Source organism: Gobio gobio (genome assembly GCF_949357685.1).
Source record: "Gobio gobio genome assembly, chromosome: 6".
Taxonomy (NCBI): domain Eukaryota; kingdom Metazoa; phylum Chordata; class Actinopteri; order Cypriniformes; family Gobionidae; genus Gobio; species Gobio gobio.
The window spans coordinates 53,728,229-53,754,913 of NC_137102.1; the positions used below are offsets into that span (position 1 = coordinate 53,728,229).

The window sequence follows — 26,685 nt, forward strand, 5'->3', positions numbered from 1 at the left end:
CTGAATAATGCTGTGCGTTACAGGGCACTTCAGTGGGCCTTTAAATAATACATAACTCTGCTTTTATAAAATTATAAGCTTCATATTTATACAGAATGTTTAAATCCTCAAAAAATTGCCCCATGTACTTTCATTGCAAGTGCCTCATTGTGATTTGCAGCATTTGTAGTGAGGAAGTCATATTTTCTATTTTCTATAGTAATCAGACAAAAAAAAAAAACTCCTTTCAGAGAGCCTACTCTGCTCTGATTGGTCAGAGGCCTAGTCTGTTGTGATTTGTCTACGGTTTACAGCATGTATGGGAAATGAAACACACGTTACCATATCTGAATTTCAGTTCTAGATCTTCCTCACAAAAAATTTTGGGATGCCTACCTTTACATGCACATTAACTTTTATGACATCCCATTCTTAATCCGTAGGGTTTAATATGGAGTTGGCCCACCCTTTGCAGCCATAACAGCTTCAACTCTTCTGGGAAGGCTTTTCCACAAGGTTTAGGAGTGTGTTTATGGGAATTTTGGACCATTCTTCTAGAAGCGCATTTGTGAGGTCAGGCACTGATGTTGGACGAGAAGGCCTGGCTCGCAGTCTCCGCTCTTATTCATCCCAAAGGTGTTCTATCGGGTTGAGGTCAGGACTCTGTGCAGGCCAGTCAAGTTCCTCCACACCAAACTCACTCATCCATGTCTTTATGGACCTTGCTTTGTGCACTGGTGCACAGTCATGTTGGAACAGAAAGGGGCCATACCCAAACTATTCCCACAAAGTTGGGAGCATGAAATTGTCCAAAATGTCTTGTATGCTGAAGCATTAAGAGTTACTTTCACTGGAACTAAGGGGCCAAGCCCAACCCCTGAAAAACAACCCCACACCATAATCCCCCCTTCACCAAACTTTACACTCGGCACAATGCAGTCAGGGAAGTACCGTTCTCCTGGTAACCACCAAACCCAGACTCATCCATCAGATTGTCAGACAGAGAAGCGTGATTGGTCACTCTAGAGAACACGTCTCCACTGCTCCAAGAGTCCAGTGGTGGCGTGCTTTACATCACTGCATCCGATGCTTTACATTGCACTTGGTGATGTAAGGCTTGGATGAGCTGCTCGGCCATGGAAACCCATTCCATGAAGATCTCTATGCACTGTTCTTGAGCTAATCTGAAGGCCACATGAAGTTTGGAGGTCTGTAGCCATTGACTCAGAAAGTTGGCGACTTCTGCGGACCGTGCACCTAAGCATGCGCTGACCCCGCTCTGTGATTTTACGTGGCCTACCACTTTGTGGCTGAGTTGCTGTTGTTCCCAATTGCTTCCTCACTGTTACAATACCACTAACAGTTGACCGTAGAATATTTTGTAGTGAGGAAATTTCACAAATGGACTTATTTAACCTATCACGGTACCATGCTTGAATTCACTGAGCTCCTGAGGGCGACCCATTCATTCACAAATGTTTGTAGAAGCGTCAGCGTCTGCATGTCTAGTGCTTGATTTTATACACCTGTGGCCATGGAAGTGATTGGAACACCTGAATTCAATTATTTGGAGGGGTGTCCCGATACTTTTGCCAATATAGTGTATGTTACAGAAGTGAGACTGGCATGATTCGATTTGGCAGACCTTTTACATTCACAAACAGCTATATTAGACACTAGAGGAAAGGTAATATTCGAAAAAGCATAATAGGGGCACTTTAATTTTATGTTGACTTGCAAAAGATTGTCTAGAATTGCATTACACTGACCTGAAATGCATGTACATAAAAGACTTCAGTATGTGAATTCATTCTGGAGGTCACCACAGGCCAGAGGGCCATAGGGGTCATAACCGATCGCAGCAAAGCAATATCATTAGCAGACCTCCAGCGGTGCGGACACACGTGATCCTCATAAAGGTTAATGAGAGGGCAGATAACAACAGAAGCTTTTTTTGCAACGAGGTAATTTCTTTGCTCCGTTTTATTGATGGAAAATAGTTGGAATGCAAATTCAGATGCTGATTGAATCATTGTGACATGACAAAACAAATTGAATCTTCCACCGTGCGAATTCGTGTTTACAAGATGAAAGGAATCTTTAACAATGCACCTTGCAATCGCACTGACACGGATAAATTAATTATAATCATTAAAGCCCCGAGGGCAGACTCCATTAAATACCACTGTGAGTGTCTGCATGTCGCGCAGGATGAGCTGCATTAGCTCGCGCAGAGTCAGCCTCGCCGTGCCAAAATGAAACCTGAGAATCTTAATGTACTTACATAACAGAGAGCGGAGGCCTACGGGAACGGGATATTTCTCCCCAGAATACAGAGATCAAGCCACAATTCTGTTACCAAGATCTGAAGTATGTAATCTCCTTGGCGACGGAGAATAGACTATCTCATAGACTCAATCTGCAAACTTCTTGGAGGTTTACATATACATTTAATGGTATATTATCATGCTACTATTTGTGCATCTCACAGTTTGTTTACAGTTTACCATGAGCAATCTAGCATTGTATGCTACAAATATTGTTGGCTGTGTGACAATAAAAGCATGTAAATGCAATTATATCTTGTATTTTCATGCATTAAATGCCTGAATGCATTTAATTAACATTTGCCAAAATATGCATTATTCAGATAACACTGTGTCTGTGTGTGATCCCACAATGCACTCAACCTGATAAAATTCCAATATAACAAAAGAACCAGAACCAATATAATCCATAACTGGAATACAGATGCAAAATGATCATATTTATTTCTGAGATTATAACCGGATGCCACTAACTGTATTAAAAATGCATTGTGACATCAATTTGAAATACTAAAGGGATTGTTCACCCAAAAATCTAAATCTGTATAAATTTCTTTCTTCTGCTCAACACAAAAAAAGAAGATATTTTGAAGAATATGAGTAACCAAACATCTGATGGGCCCCATTGACTTAAAGAGCACCTATTATGCTAAATTAACTTTTTGAATAAATGTGTGTTGGCAGTGTGTGTACACAACCACCCTATATTGGTAAAAATCCACCCACTCCTTTTTTTTTATCCCCATAAATCATAAGCAGTGTCTCAGAACAAGCCATTTGCAGAATCCTGGTAAAGTGACGTCACATTTCACAGGCCCCGCCCACGAGTGTTGATGGACAGGACACTGCCGTATTAGCCTAGACCCCACCCTCAGAGGGGGGCTATCCGATATTGAAGAAAAATGCGATATGCAATACCTTGTTAAATAATGCGGTATTCGATATGCGATACGATATTGCTTTAAGTGTGTAAAATCTGTTTAAATTATATTAAAACAAAATATTTAAAAACTGAGAATGATACCATTATGTGTTTCACATTCTTTCTGGGAAAAGAAAGCATCGCTACAACTTCTGAAAGTGACCAGCAGTGTTTTAGCAAAAATGAATGTCTCAAATCTGACAATATAATTTTAACATCAATGTAAACAAACACAAAATGTTATGGCAATATTTAAATACCAAAAACTCTTTGGGCCCTATTTTAACGATCTGAAACGCAAGTGTCAAAACGCGAAGCGCAAGTAACTTTGTGGGTCTCGGCGCTGTTGCTATTTTCCCGGCGGGATAAATGGCTCTTGCGCCCGGCGCAAATCTAAAATGGGTCGGTCTGAAGTAGCTTCATTATTCATAGGTGTGGTTTGGGCGTAACGTGAATAAACCAATCCGAGCGTCATCCAACATTCCCTTTAAAAGCAGGTGCGCAAGTTCCATTATGGATTGCTATTATTATGGCGTATTTACCAGGCGCACGCCAGGAGCGGTTCACAGCCGAGGAGACTGATGTGCTTGTAAGAGCAGTGAAAGACAGAGAAGTGAAGTTGTAATGTTGTACATTATGGTAAAGGTGATTTCACAGTCTTTTTTTTTTCAGTCTTTCAGTTTTTTCAGTTTTTCAGTCGATTTTTTTTCCTGGTTCTTGACGGACAAACCAATTTGTCAGATGTCCTTATATACATATATGTCTTGCCACTATTGGGCAAACAGGTCTTATCCTTAATTATTACAATTAGCCTGAATCATTTGTAAGCTAGATTTATGCCTATTTTTTCACATCTTCGTGGCACACCACAATGATTTCCGTCATCTCATGTGTTAATATTTTTTTAGTGTAACAATTTATGATTTGCAAAAATAACTGTTGCATCTGTGTAGATTACATGAGCAAAGTGTATGCGCGTTGTGCACGCTATACATTATGGTCAAGCATGCGCCCTTAAAATAGCATAATGAACAACGCGCAACGCGCCACTGACTTTAGACTAGGTTTTTTCTGGTCAGTGGCGCAATTGTTTAATGGAACAGCAAAATAGCACCAGGGATTGTTTGCGCCGGAACACGCCTCCTTTTTTGCACTGAACCGCCCAGGTAGCGCAAGTTCATTCACTAGTTTAGCGACGTGCTTCTGTGGAGGGAAAAGCGCGCTTTGCGCGGGTGCAAAATAGGAATGACACATGCGTCGGTGTACAAAGTCAATTGCGCTGGGTGCAAGATAGGGCCCTTTGACTTGGTAATATATAGTTATACAAACCTAAAACTTAACATCAAGAACATCCAGGAAACAAAGACATCTGAACTAGGGGTGGACCGACGATTATTTTTATTATTTTTATTTATCCTTGTTATTAAAAATAAGAACTAAAAACAGTAGTCTTCACATTAATTAAATATACACTGATACATAATAAAGCTACAAAGGTTATTCAGCCAAGAGCACTGAGTGATTTTCTCTTGTTCTTTTGTTGTGTGACAGACAGCGGAAGGTTTACTGTATTAGCAGGTTTACTGTATTAGCAGGTTTAATGTATTAGCAGGTTTACTGTATTAGCAGGCTGTCACTTTAAGACCTAATGCACGGATCCTATTGACACACATTCGGTCTTTCCCCAACTGATATCATTCACTTAAAGCATAACCAGCTGTGTTTACATGAATACTCGTCAAGACAGCCATTTTGACCTAACTGTGTGTGTATTTGACAGTTTGAGTGTGTAACAAGGCATGAAACAGAACTAAAAGGTATCACACGCTTTCAGAGAGGCGGCTTGTGCGCACGTTTCGGTGTGTGTGTCAGACAGTGCAAGACTGCAATGAGCTGTTTTTCGCAAGTTATTGCATTTAATAACTCTTTTTAACGTCAAGAAAGTCACATAAGTAACAGTTGTGTGCCAAGTCTATTCTCTGCTATATGTGTCAACCTAAAACGTACAATTTTCACAATGTTGAAGTAGCCTATTAAAACCATTCAGATATTGCATGCCGTTGCGATATGGATATCACGATATGTACATTTGCGATATTTCAATAATTTCGATATATTGCACAGCCCTAGTACACAGTCTGCCATGTTTATCTCCTCGTCGCCAGAGCATTAACAGAAGCATTTAAGTAAGAAATGTGTTCTTAATAAAGCTACTAAAGTTATTCAATCAAGACCAGTAAGTGATTTTCTGTTTTTTTTCCCCCTCTGGGGCCAGGGGCAGCAGCTCATTTGCATTTAAAGGAGACACACAGAAAACAGCTCATTTTTCTCAAACCCCAAAATTGACATTTTCAAAAAAAAAAATATATTAAATGATCTGTCAAGAATTTTAATCTGAAAGTTCACAAACACACTCTGGGGACACCTGAGACGTATATTACATATTGTAAAAAGGTCATAATAGGTGCCCTTTAATATGGATAAAATACAATGGAAGTCAACGGGGCCCATCAACTGTCTGGTTACCGACATTCTTCAAAATCTTCTTTTGTCTTCAGCAGAAGAAAGAAAAGAAATTCATACAGGTTTGGAAAACATGAGGGTGAGTAAATGATGACAGAATTTTTATTTTTAGCCTGATTTATTTTAGTTGAGAAAATTTTAGTTGCAGAATTACTGGTCAGTCTGTAACTTTACTCTCCGAGTGACCGTGCACATTTGCTGTAATTCTACATAATTGTTACATTTTCCTCAAAGTTTAATACGCTCGGTTATATATATTTAACCAGCTCCAATGATGTGCTTTATTATCAACGAAATGTTTTTTAATGTGGAAAGTATCTGTCGCTAATGTGTGCTTTGGTCTGAGCGCTGTCATGATGTGTCGGCTTACATTACATTTTGTTTAATTTGATGGCTTTGTGGCCAGTTGTCACCATATTCCGTTGAAATAACACACCGATTGTGTGATGCAATTATTTGTAATGATTATTTTTATTACTTTTTTTGTTGTTGTGATAACTCTCACGCTCACTCTGAAGTTTGCTTGTGGCATTTCTTGTCAAAGGTAACATTTAGTATTATAAAAGAGAACACTGTAACCTGACTTTAAAGGCATATTTTAGGCTTAGTTTTCCCCGAGAAAAAAGGGGGTGAGAGGGCCAAGGTCCAAGAGTCACGGTTCACTACTGGAAGGTACACATTATGAATAAGTACTTACTTTGCAAGTGCTAAAAATAGTATGTTTAATATATGAATGTGTGTAGTATGAATGTAATCCGGACGCACTACATTCGCCATGTTGTCATTATCATGTGACCTACCAGTGGCAGTTGTGTCGATTCACTGCCATTCACAAATCCTCTCCCGTGGCCTCATGGGATAGTAAAGTGTGCACTTCAGAATCTCGCAGGAAGCAGTAGGTCATCTGTGTACGTTTTGTCTACTCTAGTACTGTGATTTCGGATATACTTCTTTTGTCACATGCTGTTTTTCAAAAACTATGGGAATAGGGCGATATTGGGGAAAAATGGTGTTGCAATATTCCGTTTTTTGTGACATATTGCGATATGAAAACAGATTAATAGATCTATTTGGAAATAATTTATCTTTCTAGAATGATTAGGGTGATTTTGTAGGAGAGTGATAAAAACAATAGAACAAAGATACAAATGAAGTAAACAGGGCTTTATATTTTTCAGGTTAATCTAACAGTATTCAGCTACAGAAATTGAATAATAAAATGTAAAATAACAATGCATAGTCTTTAGTGTATAAATTAATTAATCTTTGTTAAAGCTACAAAAGCGATTTTCTAGTTGTATGTTGTTGTTTGATTAACATTAATGACATAGACAGCAGCAGGAATATTAGGCTGATGTCACTTTAAGACCGAACGCACGGATCCAATATAATGATACCAAGCGACAACCTCCCCCAGTTTCTCTTGAAGCCAATACGGAAGTGACTTAAATTGCAATTCATTGACTGGCCGCTAGAGACAGGCTCCAGAAGGGAGTAGGGATGTCACAAGTACCGGTACTTCGGTACCAAGTTGGTACTGAAATTATAAAAATGTGACGATACCAGCATTTCTGTAGTACCGATAGTACCGACTCCAGAGTATATTCGGTACCCGCAGCTGCGTTCAGTGGCTTCTGTGTTTATCTAAGCGCAGGGCTCCAGACTGTAGCCGAATATATACTAGTGTCTGTGGATATTAAGCTGCAAAATACTATTTAAATATTACTCCTCCATGTTCTGCGTCTCTGAGTGAATGACGGGGCCCAGAGGCACACGCGCGTTACACTCGCTCCGTGTCTTTGTAGTCTCTGCCGTGTGTCACTATATGAGGACACGAACGCATAAACCGTCCCTTCATGAGAATTTACCGTTTCATATCATGAACACAGACACGCAAAGGTCATGGCATCCTGTCAAAATAAAAGTTAAAGTTTAAAAAATTGAAATTGACAGAATATATCAGGCTAGCCTACTGTTGTAGCCTACAGTAGACTCAGCTATGTAATAATAATACGTCTCTCCTAATAATAATAATATGCCTATGATTATTTTTCACTTGATTTATAAACAATTATTTACTTTTAAACAGCATACAGCCTTTAAATGTGTGTATTATTTACTTATAATGATTATCATCATAAATAATAAACGTAATACATTTAATATTTATTTTTTAAATAGTTAAATAAATAATAAAACATTTAGCTGTGGTACCAAAATTGGTACAGAGTACCGTACAATTTTTATGGTATTGGTACCGACTAATGGAATTTTGGTACCGTGACATCCCTAGAAGGGACCAGAACCTCATTGAGCTCCATGTTAAAATTACCAACTTTACAGCAGAAAAAAACATGTTTACAGCCTGGTACAAATTGTGGTTTTGGTCTATACGGCTAATTTTGCCCTTCATGAAAACTGTGAGGGGGGTGAATTTTTTTATAACTTATTAGCATACATTATATAAAGACTTAAAGTTCTGCATAATTAAGGGCGTGGCCACTTTGAGTGACCTGAGGGCTGTCATGTTTTATATTTTACTTTATTTACCTCAGGAATGTTTACTGTGCAGCTGCACTAGGGAAAGAAAGCGCACGAGATGAGCCCATTAAGAATAGCCTACAAACATAGTTAACCAAATCTAAGTATTTTCATATTGAATGACAGGTGCAGCTTCAAATCTGTTCATAGTCAATACAGGTTATAAGTAAACTAATAAAACTAATGGACAATGTTTTGATTATATGTTTTAGCCTATAGCCTACTGTGTGTTTTGTAAATGTATATGCTTATTATATGGTTTTCAATTTGAAAGTAAAGTAAATTACAATATTAATTTATGTCATAATCTGCACCCGTCGTTGCAAGGCATTCCAAATGAGCGATTATTGTCAGCGAAGTCCACTTCAACTGATATACCGTGCTCAGGGAGTAGGGAGCAGTGAACAGTGCGTAGGGACCCTGTCGAATGGAACGCACCCATCGTGTCACCTCAGCTCCACCCACATCCCACCTCTTTGCCCATTTTCTATTATCCGGGAGTGACGCTGCCAAGATGGCAACGGCCAGCTCGTCCCTACTTTACGCTTCAAAACTGCTCTTCAGAATCCTATTCTACGTCCATATTTTTTTACAGTCTATGAATGATACACATCCGTTTCCTTTCTCAATTGTTTACATTCACGTAAGCCATAGGCGACTGTGTTCACAAGGTTACTCACCAAGGCGGGGCTTTTTGAGATCATTTTGTGTGTATGTGTCCGTTCAAGCACAATAGACGTGGAAGAGAACGGATTTTGGTGTTTGCAAGTTCTGAATTGGGTTCTCTTTTAGGTCTTTGTGCAGCTCATATGGTTTAAAATCGCATGAGTGTTTAAACCGAAAGGAGCTAAAATACTTGCAAATGATAAACATTCACTCTATGATGGTTAAACTTTAATCAGGGAATCACGTGCGCTTTGAACCATAGTGCCTGGTCCGTACAGATCACCTATTAACTACGATCCTTATACTTGACATTGCACGTCCCGCGATATGACTATCGTGAATGCGCAAATCTTGATATAGATGCTAAAATGATATATCGTGCAGCACTAATAGGGAAGTATGTGATTTCAGTAATGTTTCACATATTATTTTTATGAGTATTTTACTTTAAATATAATAAACATACATATTAATTTAAAGAATAAAAAATGTTTAATGGGTGAAAAAAAAGCGAAATATTCCCCTTAGAAAAGCTCTACATTCATTGTTACAGAAATCTAAATATATTTTTATCTAGAAGACAAATGAATGGAAATAACATATAATGAAATTACATAATCGCTCTGGGATACCCTCTGGGAACTCATTTACGGTAAACGTCATGTATAAATAAAAACGCATGATGTCAATTCACTCAATAGCTAACATCCACGTAAAGGAACAAGGCCTTTTTAACTCTTCTTAAGCTTTTCCGTTCTTTGATGCTGATTTTAGAGCGGATCAATAGACTGCTTGTCTCAGGTGAATCAATACTAATCTACCCTGTCTCTGCTCCTTGCCTAAATGATTTCTGCTCTTAACGACCCCTGAGTAATGAACACATGTCCCCAACTAAACACGGACAGCCACGCTTATCATCCACCCCAGGCATCAGCTTTTAACTCCATTTTTATGTTATTTGTTTGCTTATAGATTGCTATTGACTTTCATAAGGCATCATTATTCTGGTGAGTTTCATTTGAATGTTATTTGAAGTAAGAAAAATACTTTTTTTAATGTGGATATTGTCAGCAGATCTTGATGTGCCTATACAGCCATGAACAGATGTTATATAATTTAAAATGATTATGGAATGTGTGAGTTAATCTTAATTTCATTCGCATACATTATGTTGGGGTTTAAGTGTAGACATTTTAGTATCAGGTGTAGTTTATGCTTAAGATGCTGTTTTTTTGTGAATTATTCAGTGAAATTCAGGATGTTAGACTTTTTATTATTGTAAAAAAAAAATAATAATAAAAATAATAAATAAATATATATATATATATATATATATATATATATATATATATATATATATATATATATATATATATATATATATATATATATATTTATTTAGTCTAATTCAATTTAAGGTGATATTTTAATGACCCTATAAGTTTGATTAAACCATCAAAATATGAGGAAATATTTAATATTTTTAATTTATTTTAATTTTTTTTAAATATGAGGGACGAACAAATCACTACATTTGGTTAAGGTATTTATCTGGCAAAAAAAACAGATACAGGTATGCAAAAAATGCATAGAAAAGCAAAAAGCTCACTGGGAAAAGCATACATTGACTACAACATAATACGTTATTAATATTTTGTTGGTTCTCTCTTAATTTTGCACGTGTCCATAATAATTTTGTTACAACAGCCAGAAATTATATCCACACTCCACACAATTTGGCATGTTTCACTGCGATATCACAAACTAAAATGCCTTCAGTCCAAGCACAACTACACAATACATGCTTACAAAATCTGTAACACCATTTTATATAATAGCTTAATAAAGGTGTAGTGTTACTGAGTCGATATGGCTTTAAGGTTTAGTGTCGAGTGTAGGGTTCAGGAATGAGGATGCTCATCTCATCTGGGCCAAATACACACGCACGTGCACGCAAACTCACGCGCGCGCACCACACAAAGACGCGCGAGGCCGCGGCTGATGTTGAACATCAACTGGAAAAAGACCAGGAAAAATTAAACAAAACAGCTTTTAAAACAGCCTTATATCGCAGAGTGGGAAGCCCAGTGACTGTTATCGTACTGTCACCCACTGCCTCGCGCTACAGACATCGCAAAACACGCCTGACTAGGGTACATTAGTGTGTAAAACACAAACACTCACCTGGGTCAGTATCACCTGCCGGTGAATCATCACCTTCTCGTTCATATGGCCACTATCCGTCCCATATTTACCCGCACAACAGCTGCCCTTTCCTCACATTTGCCCTGTTTGCTAAGCTACCGCAGGAGATGCTACATCCTCTTTCCTGGGTACCAGGAGCCTGTAACCAATGGAAACGCTCCGTCAGATTGATTTCTGTTTTTTTTTTTTTCCTCCAGTCATGACCGTGGTTACGGCATTCACCCCACCCGCCGCACGTACGCGCTTTCCGCACTGAGAGTCTGGACGCTGACTGGATGTCTGGAAAGCGACTGGCTGCTGAATGGTCGACATGTGATTGGATGAATGGATGATGGGCTTGGATGTGATTGGATGTAAGTGGTCCCTCAGGCTCAAAGGACGCTGTCAGTAAAATGCTTCTGGGAAACTGTGTTTTGACGACAGAAATAACTATGCAAATAAAAACTCGTAAAAAAGGAATGTATTTTATAATCTGATCTGTGTCATTGTATCTTCTGTTTGTTAAAATCGCAATAAAAAGACAATAATGTGTCTTCACCACAGAAAAAATAAAATAATCTGATCTACTTTAAATATGCTATTTGCAGCTTTCTTATTTGGTAAGGTCTGGTGAATTCATATTTTTTTGATTCTACAAACGATTTTATATTGCTGCTGTAGTTTTTTTGTCTCTAAAATATTCAATTAGTCAATGTGTTCTCCAGACAAATATTTAAAAAGAGTTTAAAAATGCATAGTAATGTGATGACTATACTGATGGTGGTTATGGTCGCCTTTAACGCAATGAAAAGAGAGCTAAAAACTGTGAATAAAAAAAAAAGCATAGACCTATAACAGATACTAATGTCTTTACAAAGACACAACCAAATAGATTATTTAGAATCATTTATTGAGCAAAAACAACGCAATGTAGAGACAGGATATATTTAGATGTGGACAGGACAGGATGTGTACTCATTTCTGAGAACTTTAAAGAGTTGCGAGTTTCATATTGTTCAAAGAATAGGCCACCATAAATTACGACAAGATGATATCAGAAAGATTCCTGACACTTATATTTTTTCTTCTTTGCACAGGCCACACCAGCGGTATAAAATTGTGAAATTTCCCTATTTACAACAATACATTTTACACAAAACAATATTAATCTTTACAGAATTAGTAAGGAGAGATTTGATAGCTGTACGATGCAAAAGGGTTACACAGTATGAACAGTATGTTGCAATGATACTCTTTCATCACATTTTTCTTTTCTTTTTTAAATGTGACTTAATTTTTAAGCTTTGATTTTTATATCATCAAAGCGATATTTGTGAAGGAATATTTACATGTGCATCAAACGGACAGCATGACAGTTATTAAATGCCTTTCTCAATTTGGTAAAATTGATGGAGCTCATTAGACATACACTATTCATTATTATGCATTAAATGAGAAACTTTTTTTTTTACTCAAGTTTTAAACGTTTTTTTGATGTCATCAAAGGCATATTTACTAAGGAATATTTACAAATGTACAACAATTTTTCCAATGTTTTTCCACTTTTATCATTTTTGCTCCATTTGGTAAAATTGATGGAGCCAATTAGACATACAATATTCATTATATGAGAAATTATTGAATATATTTTTTGGTCAACTTTTACATTTTTTATGTCATCAAATGGATATTTACGAAGGAATATTTACATTTGTACATCGAATTAACTGTAAAACCAATTGTTCAATATTTATCAACACCTTTGCTCCATTTGGTAAAATTGATGGAGCTCACATTTCACTACATGCATTATATGAGAAATGATTGAATATATTTTTTATGGTCAAAATAAGCAAACATTGCAACTTGCGTTCTTTCTTTCTCTTGGTGCTCCAATTTGTGTCCTCTTAACAGGACATTTCTTAGACTTGATAGTCACATAAATGGTCAGCAATCAGTATTTGGGCTCCTGAACGATGTGGTTTTACTACTTGGCGCTGACAGCATGGTATTGATCTTCAAACAGGCTATACGCTTGGACAAAAGTTTCAAAAAATGGTTTTGAAACTTCTTCCCCAAAAAGGTGTAGAAGACAGGGCTGATGCAGCAGTACAGGTAGGCGAAGTTACGCGTGATGTACAGCGCATAGTCGAGAGTTTCTGAGCAGTTGTTCAGGTCTCCAAAGGACGTCTTGATGGCTTTCAACAGAATGACCGCATTGTAAGGCGTCCAGCAGATGAAGAAGGTGAAGACGATGACGAAGATGAGTTTGACAGCCCTGCACTTCTCCGTCATGCGCGTGGACATGATCCTGATGGTTATGCGCACGTAGCAGTACAGGACGATAACCAGAGGCACTAGGAAGAAAAGGAGAAACTGCTGATAATAGCCAATCAGCTCCCACTTTGTGAGGGTACTCTGGTGGTAACCAGTCAATTCGCACAGCAAACCATTTGAACCATTCATCACATCATAAAGAGTAATATCCTTTATGCTAGCCAGTATACTGAGCACCCAGACGGTGGTGGACAATGCGAACGCGTACACTATCCTCCTTCTCTGGGCTGCAGTGATGGCGTGGACCACCGCAAGGTAGCGGTCAAAAGTCATGAGAGTGAGGAAGAGGATGGAGCTGTTGAAGCCGATGGAATAACAGCTTCCCACCAGCTTGCAAAGGCCACTGCCGAAGATCCATTCCGACTTGTGGTAGACTGCCCAAAAGGGAAGGCTGGAGGCGAAGATCAGGTCAGAGATGACGAGGTTGAGCAAGAATATGTTGGTGACCGTGCTGAGCTTCTCATATTTGTAGATGATGCACAGCACCAGTCCATTCCCCACCAAGCTCAGCAAGAAGATGGTGTAGTAGAACGCTGGGAGAAATGCTGCACCAAACTGGATGACGTTGCCTTTCTTGCATAAAGGCACCTCTATGGTTACGACGCTCTCTGGTGCCGTCTCATTGGCATCTTTGAAAAAATCCTCAAATCCTTCTAACCCAAAATAGTCAGCCATTGATGTCTGTCTGGTGTCAAATTCTGTTGCCAAAAAAAAATTAAATAAAAATACAGCAAACACAAACACAGAGTAATACACATTTTGTATTGAGGTTAATTTTGAGCATCAACTATTGGTTTTACTCACCCGCGCCACTGGTAAATGAGTGTGTGAGACTCTCTGCAGCCGTGACAGAACTGATGCAAAAACGTTGTGGCTTACAGACAAAAACTCAGCACACATCCTGGACAAGGAACTGTGAAGGGCATTTAAATCACACCTCGTCAGCACTACGCAAAACTGCTTTCACAATCACTAGATTTGATCAAGGGTTAAAAAAAGAATTTGAGGAAAAGAAGTGACAGAGTAACAAGCAAAATGAGTTAGAATTAAACAATTAACATTTTTAAATATTTATTGTAATTTAAAGAGTTTGAAATGTCAGCTGCACAAATGAATGGATACAAATTTTGTTAAAAAAAAAAAAACATGACAAGACTAAATGCTACGTCTATTCAAAAAAAAAAGATAACAAAGGGTTAGTTCACCCAAAAGTGAAAATTAGCCCATGATTTACTCACCCTCAAGTCATCCTAGGTGTATATGACATTCTTCTTTCAGACGAACACAATCGGAGTTATATTAAAAAAGTCCTGGCTCTTCCAAGCTTTATAATGGCATTCGTTTTTGAAGTCCATAAAAGTGCATCTATCCATCATATAACTGCTCCACACGGCTCTGGGGGGTTCATAAAGGCCTTCTGAAAAATATCCATATTTAAAACTTTATAAAGTAAAATATCTAGCTTCTGCCAGATCGGAAAAAAACGTAACTGGTGTCTGACGTAGCGTAAGCATTTTGAACTGCGAGAGGCACTACACTTTTTCCGTAAGTTGAATACGGAAGGCGATCGGGTGGAAGCTAGATAAATTACTTTATACATTTTTAAATATGGATATTTTTCTTACACAAACGCATCGCTTCACTTCAGAAGGCCTTTTGTTAACCCCTCGGAGCCGTGTGGAGCAGTTATATGATGGATAGATGCACTTTTATGGACTTCAAAAACGAAACAACAATTCCCTGCCATTATAATGCTTGGAAGAGCCAGGACTTTTTTAATATAACTCCGATTTTATGTGTCTGAAAGAAGAATATCATATACAACTAGGATGACTTAAGGGTGAATAAATCATGGGCTAATTTAAATTTTTAGTTTGAGTGAACTAACCCTTTAAATAATAAATAGATGTTAATCGCTTATCTTTGCACATCAGGTCAGACAAGCTAAAACTACACTATTAAGAGTACTGCTAAATTCTACAAGGCATGTTCCAAAGATCAAACAATTCGAAGTATAATTAAATAATTAAAAAAGTGTTGTAGTAGTAAAAATGTTCCTATAAAAACTAACAAATAGCCCTTGAGCAGAAGTATTGTCAAATTTGAACACAAGCATTCAATAGCCCGTAGAAATCGCTTCACATCCCGTACAGAGGTAGCTTGGCTAGGGCAGTGCAGTGGATACAGTATAGTAATTTTTCTTTAAAAGGAACAGTTCACTTAAAAACAAAAAGCTGAAACTGAAAATTAAATTGGTCACAGGACACGCGAGAATGATGAACGTATACAGTACTTGCATCTGCATGGTGTTTGAGAGCATTTTCACTGAATAATGGTTTCATTTTTAGCCTGTTTCTTGCACAAAGGCTTCAGAAGACATGGAATATAAATAATGAGTTGTACTGGCCACTTTTATGGTGCTAGTTGTGTCATTTTTTTTTAAATAGCCCCTAATGTATGGAAAAGAGCGGCTTGAAAAATCATTCAAATGAGAGATTTTACCACATTCAAGATTCTCAGACAGGAAAACATCACATATTTAAAGTCAAGATCATCATCTTTAGAGGTTATGAGTTCTTGAGGTCAAGGCTGAGCACCAGAAATGTTCATCTGAGAGAGAAAAGACTGTACAGAATCAGTAAGATCCCACTGTTCCGATGCTAAAAGTTAGGTCCTTTCCTAAAAGGATCATCCCGAAAGCCATAGGCTTGATAACAAGAGGACAGGTCACAAATCCCCATGGATCCTGGGGGCCCACGTTTGCCTGGGGTGCCTGGAGTGCCAGATTTCCCTGGTGGACCAGAAGGCCCGGGATATCCCTCACCGTCATCCCCACGTGGACCCTGCAAACCTGTGGAAGAGAAAGTTACTTCAGGACTTTATCATGCGTGATATAGACAGGGCTTGACATTAACACCCTCCAACCCGCCAAATGTGGGTGGATTTCAGCAGTGGTGAAAAACCACTAGCCACAGTGGGTGGTGAGCCAAAAAAGTTAATGTCAAGCCCTGGATATAGACATTTGTATTTTACCTGCTGGGCCAGGTGGACCTGGCAACCCGATTTCCCCTTGTCCTTTAGCACCTTTCATTCCCATTGGGCCAATATCACCTGTAAGAATAACATTTGAGCAGCATTTTCCCTTTAGTACTGTCCCTTTATAATCAGAAAATAAACATCAAAACAGCTTCACATAATCCTCACCTTTCACCCCTTCAGGTCCCCTCCTCCCTGGAGGTCCTGGGTAGCCTGGAGAGCCCGCCATGCCGGGATACCCTGCGGGTCCAGATGGGCCTGTCGGGCCTGGGGGACCTGGATCACCTGCTGGTCCTTGTTTGGTTTCACAGTGCTGGCAACTTTTTTGGCCCATCACTTGCAGGAGCTGTGGCAGCTGGCCTGTTGAAGGAACATTTATAGCAGTGCTTATCAACCGTATTTAAGTTTCTTCTCAAAAAGTGGGGTTACGGTTAAAGGTGCAGTAAGCGATTTCTGAGAAACGCTGTTGAAAGTGGATCGGACCAAGCAGCACAACACACTTGTAGCCAATCAGCAGTAGGGGGAGTGTCCAATCATGATGGGGGAGGAGAGGGTGAGCAAGAGAGATTTGAAGAACAACTGTAGAAAGAGAGATGGCTGAGAGACATTACAAAAGAGAAAAGGTCAGAGGAATATCACTGCGGAAAAAAGGGTTTTGATCAGGCAAGGACCTGCGTTAAAGGGTTAGTTCACCCAAAAATGAAAATTCTGTCATTAATTACTCACCCTCATGTCGTTGGACACCCGTAAGACCTCCGTTCATATTCGGAACACAAATGAAGATATTTTAGTTGAAAGCTGAGGGCTGAGAAAGGCTTCACACAGGCCTCCATTGGCATTCAGTACATTGACACTTCCAAGATCCATGAAAGGCACTTAAAACGTCGTTACAAAGTCTATCTCACCACAGTGGCTCTACAATAATCATACAATGCGACGACAATAGTTTTTGTGCGCAAAAAAAAATCAAAATAACACCTTTATCCAACTTGTTCTCGACTTCCGTGTATGCCTCCACGACGCATGCGCGAGAATATGACGCAGATCCGGCGTTCGGACATATGACCCAGAAGCGATTTGTTTACGAGCAGAGGAAGACGCGCGTGTCTAAGCTGTTGGATTCTACATTGATCGTGCTTTAGGTCTCGGCGTAGTGCTCAAAATGGAGCTTAAGTGTGTATTTCATCGATTCCCGAACACCGGCGCTACGTCATATTCTCGCGCATGCGTCGTGGAGGCACACACGGAAGACAAGAACAAGTTGGATAAAGGTGTTATTTTGATTTTTTTTTGCGCACAAAAACTATTGTCGTCGCATTGTATGATTATTGTAGAGTCACTGTGGTGAGATAGACTTTGTAACGACGTTTTAAGTGCCTTTCATGGATCTTGGAAGTGTCAATGTACTGAATGCCAATGGAGGCCTGTGTGAAGCCTTTCTCAGCCATCAGCTTTCAACTAAAATATCTTCATTTGTGTTCCGAATATGAACGGAGGTCTTACGGGTGTCCAACGACATGAGGGTGAGTAATTAATGACAGAATTTTCATTTTTGGGTGAACTAACCCTTTAATATTAGAAAAGCTTTCCAGCGCTGGAGAGACCTAAGCGGGAAGGCCTGAAAACGGATGCAGAGGTTGTCTTGTTTCTGAATAACATTGGTTTTGCTGTTGTAAAGTTAACTATAGTAACAGGACAGTTTTGAGTGTCATTGTTTGTCTGAAGCTGGTGTGCTACTGGCGACAAACAACCAACTCTTGCTTGTATATACTCTTGTGTTCTGTATGTTCAGTAGACATGTGCCGGTATACGGTAAAACAATATATCACAATAATGAACATGCACGATATTGGTATCGTGGGTACTTCAAAACACGGTGAATAATTATTTATTATGAATTATTCCGATTTTTAGAATGCATTTTACAAATACTTCACCCATCAACAGTTTAAAATGAACAATACGTCAAAGAGGAACACGCACTGATGTAAACAGACCCAACGTGTGTGAGCGAGTGGAGGAGACGTGCTGAATGACAATGCACATTTACTCTCTGACAGCAGAGGGCGCTGACGGAACAGCAGAAATGCAGCCGTTTCCCCGGTAACCCTCGTAAATAAAACACTCGCCGCTACTAAACGCACAGCCATTCAGTTTTCTATATTTGCTACGGTGCTCATCACATCATTAAATACTTAATACTTAAACACTTCAGGCTATTCATTTTCAAACTTAAACATTTTATATTTTAATCTGGACTATATGCCCTAGATATTGTTGAACATATTCTGATTCTTTGTTGTTCAGTCACACACTTTACAATAAGGCTCCATTATTTAACATTAGTTCATTCATTAACAAACTGACAAAGACAAATACTTCTAAAGCATTTATTAATCTTAAGGCGTGTTCACACCGGGACGATTTTTGCGCGCGTTTATCGCCGACGTTTAACGCCTCGTGACTAAACAAAGGGCGCCAATGCGAGTGTGCACACCGACAAGCGCAAAACGGAAGGCGTAAAAGCAGCATTTAAAAAAAAACGCCTCGGGTTAGTTTTTTTATTTTGACGCGGCACGTTAAAAACTGGCCGACCAATGAGATCAGCGCTTTTGTTCACGTGCCTGGAGCTGCTGAAGTGACAGTAAAACACGACTTGGTGGCGCTCAAGCACAAAACGGTCTTACCGAGCACACATTGATACGACGAAGAAGTAGTAAGTAGACAAAGAAGAAGATGAGCTGCTAGTTAGCAAAAAGTGTGTGAATGGTTTTGGCCATAGACATAATATGTCTATGGTTTTGGCAAGCACGTAAATACTGTTTCTCTTCTTCTTCTTCTGTGTGACAAGCGAGTGTCAGAAGCGTAAAGTGCCGCAGCACCACCTTGTGTACCGGGAACGCTATCTATTGAATTTGCACGTTCACTCTGTGCATCGCCAGTGAAAATCGATTGGGTGTGAACACTCAAGACGCGCCGAAAAATGTCACGAAAAACGCTGGCGATAAGCGCGCGTGATATTCGGCCCGGTGTGTACAGGCTTTTAGTTAAATGTAAATTTCAGCATTTAATAACACATTATTAAAGTCAAAAGCTGTAACTGTATTATTTAATGGACCTGAGCTAACACTAACTAGCAGTTCCTTTTTTTAACTAACGCTATAAAAGAAGAATAACTTCGGTAAAAATTTTGCTATTCGCTCTTTGTTAATGTTAATGCATTAACTAGTGAAACCTTATTGTAAAGTGTTACCTATTGTACTTTATTATTCTTTTGGACTTTAATCCCACTTAATGGACTTAAAATATTTGTTTACTTTATACATTTTTGTGTATTGCTTTATTGTATCTAAATGTTTGGTTCTTTTTGTTATAAGAAAGTTATTAAACCTGTTATAGTATGACAACACTTTTTTTGCAACTTATTTCAATACCGTGATAATACCGTATACCGTGATAAAAGCTTCAGCAATTAATCGCAACATGAAAATTCGATACCGGCACATGCCTAATGTTCAGTTTTTGTTCTTCCTTCCCAGATAGCATAGGGATGTGGGACACTTCAGGCAATGATGTGGCCCTGCAGGCCTTCTTACGGCCAGGACAAAATGTATGCGAACCTAAAGTGGCCCACATTTAACATGGCAAATATGGCCCAAATATTTTAAATCCCACGTGGGTCTTTTTAGGCAAAGATGCGGTGCTCACAGCAGTGTGTAATCTGAAGGTGCCTACATTGGCCCATATGATAAATAATGGCCCGGTTTCATGGACAGGGCTTTAAAGGAAATGTATGTAATATTGTGGTCAAAACTGGTACTGCAATCACTTTCAAATTACTGTAGAGCAGTGTATCCCTTCTCCCCCTTCCCCTGACTCGAGGTTGCCAGATAGGCGAGAAGATAGGCTGCAGGATCCAGCAGGAACGTAGGCCGCTACAAGGAGCTTCCAATGGCAAGTGACGAGTCCTACACAGCAAGTTTTTTTATTTTTTTATTGTCACAATGTTTTTCTGATTTATAACGAGGTCTTTTAGGTTTTGTAAAGTTTTATTTGTATCCAAAAAGTTTGTAGTTGCAGCTGTGGTAACTAGAGCAGAGCTGGCAACCCGGATGGCGAAACACTACTGACTTCGTGATTGGTAGATAGGTGGAGGGTGGCGCTTCAGGCCAAAACACAACATGTCAACATCAACATCAGTTGAGGGCTGCAACTTCACTTTTAAAATGACAATATCCTGGCCGGACTACTGTTGTCAGTGATATAAATATTTGAAATTAACATGATTTCTTAATGTCTAGTGACATATCAGTGCCATTTTATGATCAATTGAAATACATTTCTTACATACAGTTCCTTTAAGCCAGGATTAGTTCAATTAGGATATTTAAAGCTACAGTATGTAACTTTTCCGTCCACTAGAGGTCACCTGTTCAAAACAAAGGCGTAGTTTGATGATGCCACGTTTGAGCGCAGAATCTTGGGACATGTGGTCTTCACCTCACAGCCGGTGGAAAAGAGTCAGGATAGGACTCAGAAATCAGAAATCATGTTTATGGATGCGATTATTAACATTACTGTAGTATGAAGCAGAGTAGGACCGAGTGTTGTGGAGCTGAGCAAGGCCGCAGGAGCGATTGAAGAGCGGGACTGTTATTATGGCAAAGTCATGACATAGTCGCCGGTGGGACTTTTATTATGACACGGTCGCCGGCTCCACTTCCTCTTTTCCAGTCATGAGTATGAGGTAACGCAACTCTGTTTATCGTATTAGATATATCTGAGTGTGTTGAAAAGGAAGTTATGACGTTCGCTCGGCGGCTGCGATGACACTTGTTCACACTGCAGTGAGAACTGCATTTTTATTTGCATTATTTGTCTTCTAAATAAAACCGGAAACCGAGGGTAACGCAGATATGATGCAATCGACAGGCGACTCCCTCAAACGTATTGCTCACACGTCCCGGTTCCTTGGTTAAAATAGCAATTTTTCACGATTTACAAATAGTTGGAAACATTTGGGATATTCTAAGTACTCAACTAAACAAAATATATAACACTGGCCTAGTGGTTTATGGATATTTTACTGCAAAAATCTTACATTGTTTAAGTAGTAAGTAGCATTTATAAATGTAGCATTTATAAATGTGCTTTAGAAAAGAAAAAAAAACTTGAGACAAAACAATGGCACTGATTTAATTTAAGATATATCAGTGCAAGTTGCTTTCAGTTAAAACAGCTCAAACATGCATTTATTTAACTTAAGCCTTATCTGTGAAGGCTATGAATATCACAAACCAAATGTGGACCACATTTGGCAAATGTATGACGCGGTCAGCACTGGCTAACCTGGGTGTGAGCCTAAACTGGCCCACATATAATGCAGCAAATGTGGCCCAGTTATCTTAATCTAAAAACTTACTTTACGTGTACTTACAGTGTACTGACCTAAGAAAGTACTGGGTAATGTAATGTAACTAAATTAGTTAAAGTTAGGTTGGTTCAGTGCCTAGTTATTACCCAGTTATTGTAATAACTATAATAAGTACATAGTATGTACATGGGGGACAGGAATGTAAAATAAAGTGCTACAAAAATTCCTGTTGTAAGTACAACCCCAAATCAGAAAAAGTTGGGACAGTATGGAAAACGCAAAAAAATAAAAAGAAGAAGTGATTTCTAAATTTACTTTGACTTGTTTTTTATTGCAGACAATATGAACACAAAATATTTCATGTTTTGTCTGGTCAACTTCATGTCATTTGTAAATATGCATCCTTTCCTGTCATTCAGACCTGCAACACATTTCAAAAAAAGTTGGGACAGGAGCAATTTAGGGCTAGTAATGAGGTAAAATGGTTAAATAATGATGTGATTTGAAACAGGTGATTTCAACAGGTGATTGTAATTATGATTTGGTACAAAAGCAGCATCCAAGAAAGGTCTAATCCTTTAGGAGCAAAGATGGGCCGAGGATCGCCAGTTTGCCAACAAATACGTGAGAAAATGATTGAAATGTTTAAAAACAATGTTCCTCAAAGAAAGATAGGAAGAGATTTGGATATTTCACATTCAACAGTGCATAACATAATTAAAAGATTCAAGGAATCTGGAGGAATTTCAGTGCGTAAAGGACAAGGGCGCAAGCCTAAGCTGAACAACCGTGATCTCCGATCCCTCAGGCGGCACTGCATCAAGAATCGTCATTCATCTATAAGCGATATCACCACATGGGCTCAGGACTACTTTGGCAAACCTTTGTCAAGTACCACCATACATAGTTACATCCACAAATGCCAGTTAAAACTGTACTGTGCCAAAAGGAAGCCCTATGTTAACAGTGTCCAGAAGCGCCGTCGACTTCTCTGGGCTCGGAGGCATCTGGGATGGACCATCACACAGTGGAAACGTGTACTGTGGTCAGATGAATCAGTATTTCAGGTATTTTTTGGGAGGAATGGACGTCGTGTGCTCCGGACCAAAGAAGAAAAGGGTACTTGACTGGCCTGCCTGCAGTCCCGACCTGTCTCCAATAGAGAATGTGTGGCGCATTTTGAAGCGCAAAATGCGACAACGTAGACCCCGTACTGTTGCCCACCTTAAGACTTGTTTGCAGGAAGAATGGGACAAAATTACACCTGAAACACTTCATCACTTGGTGTCTTCAGTCCCTAAACGTCTTTTAAGTGTTGTGAAAAGGAATGACAACATTACAAAGTGGTAAATGCTCTACTGTCCCAACTTTTTTAAAAATGTGTTGCAGGTCTGAATGACATGAAAGGATGCATATTTACAAATGACATGAAGTTGACCAGACAAAACATGAAATATTTTTTCAAAGCCAGGAATGCAAGAAGAGCTGCACAGGGTGTAAAGTCTCGGTGCTCTTTGGTTGTATGGGATAATTAAGTTTCAGAAACAAAGGTAGTCCAAGGCACTCGATGGGTGTGTTGAAAAAGTTAAAAAGCCTTTATTTTTTCATGGCTTAAACATTTAAAATTGATGACAGGTACACCTACGCGTTGCGGCTTTACATGCCTTCGTCAGGGTGTGTATAACAAACAACATCTCAAGCTCATTTTTAACCAGCCATTAATTGATCAAATTACAGAAACCTGGTCACTCTGTGTAAGGAGAGAGAGAGAGAGAGACAGAGAGACAGACAGAGAGAGAGAGAGAGAGAGAGAAAGACAGAGAGAGAGACAGAGAGAAAAAAATATATAAAAGAAAAACAATTAAAAATAAATAAAAAATAGATAAAAAATAAATAAAAAAGAAAAAAAAAAAAAACTGAAAGAAAAAAAAAATATATATATATAGAATAAACAATCATAAATATCAAAGATGTATACAAGTCAAAAATGCACGAATCAATATTGTATATAGTAAACAATGAACATTGAAATAAGTTAGACATAGAAATACATAAATCAAGTAATTCATATGATTGAATTCAACCTAATTCGTAAACATCAAATAATTCATAATGTAACATATTACTAGAAAGAACTAAATTATATTACAAAAATGGTACAAAATCGAACTCTCCCTTTAAGCCTGGAAAAGTAGTTGATTTCAGTGTATAGATCCAGAAAGACTCTCTTTTTAAAAGCCTATTAACCCTATCTCCTCCTCTTATTGATTTAGGAATATGCTCAATGCTGATTATTTTCAGTGTACTTGGGCTACCATGATTTGTATCTCTATAATGTATAGCCATAGGGTATAGGGGGTTACAGACTCGAATAGCATTTTTATGTTCTGATAATCTTGTCTTTAATTTTCTTGTAGTCATCCCTATGTAAAAGCAGCCACATGGACACTCCAACCTATACACCACGAATGAAGTATTGCAATTAATAAATGATCTAATTTTAAAATCTAAGTCTGAGGTCACATCTCTAAATATATTGGTCTTAATCATATTATCGCAGTGATTACAGTTGCCACACCTGTAATTTCCTGTACTCAAACTTAGCCAGGTGTTTGATTTCTTACAGGGAAGATGGCTTCTTACTATTTTATCTTTAATCGTGGGTGCTTTCCGGAATGCAATAGAAGGAGATTCAGGCATGACTTCTCTTAGATAAGGATCACTCATAACTATTTCCCAATTACTTTTTATAATTTTCTTAATTCTGTTAGCCTCTGTGCTATACTGTGTCACGAAATAAACCGAATTATCAGAATCTTGTGATTCACGTTTTTGTTGTAATAGCTCATCTCTACTAATGTTTCTCACTTTATTGTATGCTCTGTTAATCACACTATTTTTATACCCTCTTTCCTTAAATCTTTGAGTCATATCTTGTGCCTTGATGTTAAAATCTTCTTCCTTATCACATATTCTTTTCAACCTCTGGAACTGGCCAAAAGGAATATTCTCAGTCATCCATAAAGGGTGAAAACTGTCTGCTCTTAATATGGTATTTCTTTCAGTTTCTTTCCTAAAAATGGTGGTATGCAACACTCCATTACTTTCTTTAACGATTTTTATGTCCAAAAAATGAATCTGAGTGTGTGAAAAATCTAGACTCAACTTCAAGTTTACATTGGTATTGTTTAAATATGTATGAAAAGCTTGCAGATCTACCTCAGACCCTGTCCTTATCAATATAATGTCATCTATATATCTACCCCACCATTTCACATACTTTAAGTATGGATTTAAGTCAGAAAATACAAATTTCTTTTCCCAAAATCCCAAAAATAAATTTGCATAATTTGGGGCAAAATGGATCTATACACTGAGAGCAACTACTTTTCCAGGCTTAAACGGAGAGTTAGATTTTGTACCATTTTTGTAATATAATTTAGTTCTTTCTAGTAATATGTTACATTATTAATTATTTGATGTTTACGAATTAGGTTGAATTCAATCATATGAATTACTTGTATTTCTATGTCTAACTTAATTTCAATGTTCATTGTTTACTATATACAATATTGATTCGTGCATTTTTGACTTGTATACATCTTTGATATTTATGATTGTTTATTCTATTTTTTTTTATTTTTTATTTTTTCTTTTTTTTCTTTTATATATATATATATATATATATATATATATATATATATATATATATATATATATATATATTTTTTTTTTTTTTTTTTTTTTTTTTCTGTCTCTCTCTCTGTCTTTCTCTCTCTCTCTCTCTCTCTCTCTCTCTCTCTCTCTCTCTCTCTCTCTCTGTCTCTCTGAAAAATATAGGCTTTTTAACTTTTTCAACACACCCATCGAGTGCCTTGGACTACCTTTGTTTATGAAATATTTTTTGTTCATATTGTCTGCAATGAAATAAAAGTCAAAGTAAATTTAGAAAAAGTAAATTTTTTTTTTTTTTGCGTTTTCCATACTGTCCCAACTTTTTCTGATTTGGGGTTGTAAGAACAGCTTACACATCTTGATATAATATTGAGTACTCAATGCACAAATTGGGGTTTTCTAATATGACAGACTATCCCACACAGTTTCTATAATGCTGTTAGGTGTTATTTCATTTTGGTCAATTGCTGTCGATCAAACATTTCCGTATAACAATGCTAAACTCAACATTTTAACTCTGTCCCTGGCAACCATTTTTCACCAAAATTAAAAAATAGCAGTGTGTTGGCTCATGGATTTCACAACCAACAAAACTTAAATAAGCTTTTCTTCTTTTTTATAGAGAACTGAAAGTTGCATCACTGCTCCCACCTCTCCAGATGTTTTGAGCAATCTGACCATGCATGAGTCATGCATGCACGCTCTTCTATACACTCTATTTATCATAGAGTTATCATAGAGTTAAATCCAGAGGTGGACAAAGTGCACAACTCCATTACTCGAGTGAAAGTAAAAGTACTACTGGTCAAATATTACTCTGTTACAAGTGAAAGTTGTTAAAAACTATTTTTACTTAAGTAAAAGTACAGAAGTACTTGCTTTTAAAAGTACTTGCGTATCAAAAGTACATTTCCTTTTTTATGTCAATGCATTATTTTATTATTGTTGCATTGTTGTATAAATGCACGCTATGCCATGGTGGTTTAAGCCAGTCAGTGATGCTCCATCTGACATGAACTAATTTAAATACACTCTAAAAAAAAAGGCTCGTAATCATAGGGGAACCTTTTTTAGTGCTATATAGCACCAATTTTGGTGCTTCAGTGGTTCTTCAGCTGTTC

At 38.0% G+C, this 26,685-nt stretch overlaps 3 protein-coding genes across 3 annotated transcripts in view; all 3 read right to left on the reverse strand.

The window, feature by feature from the left end:
- The window catches only part of hecw1b (HECT, C2 and WW domain containing E3 ubiquitin protein ligase 1b), a gene marked incomplete at its 5' end in the record, with an annotated part of 68,693 nt that extends 57,506 nt beyond the window's left edge, over positions 1 to 11,187 (reverse strand). Inside the window, one exon of the mRNA XM_079820602.1 lies at positions 11,143 to 11,187. Within this exon, the coding sequence (XP_079676728.1) occupies positions 11,143 to 11,187 (45 nt within the window). The remainder of the gene's footprint in view (positions 1 to 11,142) is intronic.
- An 851-nt stretch (positions 11,188 to 12,038) lies between these two features.
- On the reverse strand, positions 12,039 to 14,387 carry ccr12a (chemokine (C-C motif) receptor 12a). Its single transcript, XM_079819144.1, has 2 exons — positions 14,284 to 14,387; positions 12,039 to 14,177 (listed from the first exon to the last, which is right to left on the reverse strand). Exon 2 carries the CDS (start codon positions 14,152 to 14,154, stop codon positions 13,090 to 13,092), a length of 1,065 nt encoding a protein of 354 aa, XP_079675270.1. The 5' UTR covers positions 14,155 to 14,177; positions 14,284 to 14,387; the 3' UTR covers positions 12,039 to 13,089.
- Positions 14,388 to 15,222: 835 nt separating this feature from the next.
- LOC307128673 (uncharacterized protein) overlaps positions 15,223 to 26,685 on the reverse strand; it is a gene marked incomplete at its 5' end in the record, with an annotated part of 70,026 nt that continues 58,563 nt past the window's right edge. Inside the window, 3 exons of the mRNA XM_079820613.1 lie at positions 15,223 to 16,330; positions 16,513 to 16,590; positions 16,684 to 16,875. Of these exons, the coding sequence (XP_079676739.1) occupies positions 16,140 to 16,330; positions 16,513 to 16,590; positions 16,684 to 16,875 (461 nt within the window). The 3' untranslated portion in view covers positions 15,223 to 16,139. The remainder of the gene's footprint in view (positions 16,331 to 16,512; positions 16,591 to 16,683; positions 16,876 to 26,685) is intronic.

What these genes read in the sequence shown, in the direction of transcription:
- ccr12a (XM_079819144.1), bottom strand. Translation starts at nt 14,154, where the DNA reads ATGGCTGACTATTTTGGGTTAGAAGGATTTGAGGATTTTTTCAAAGAT.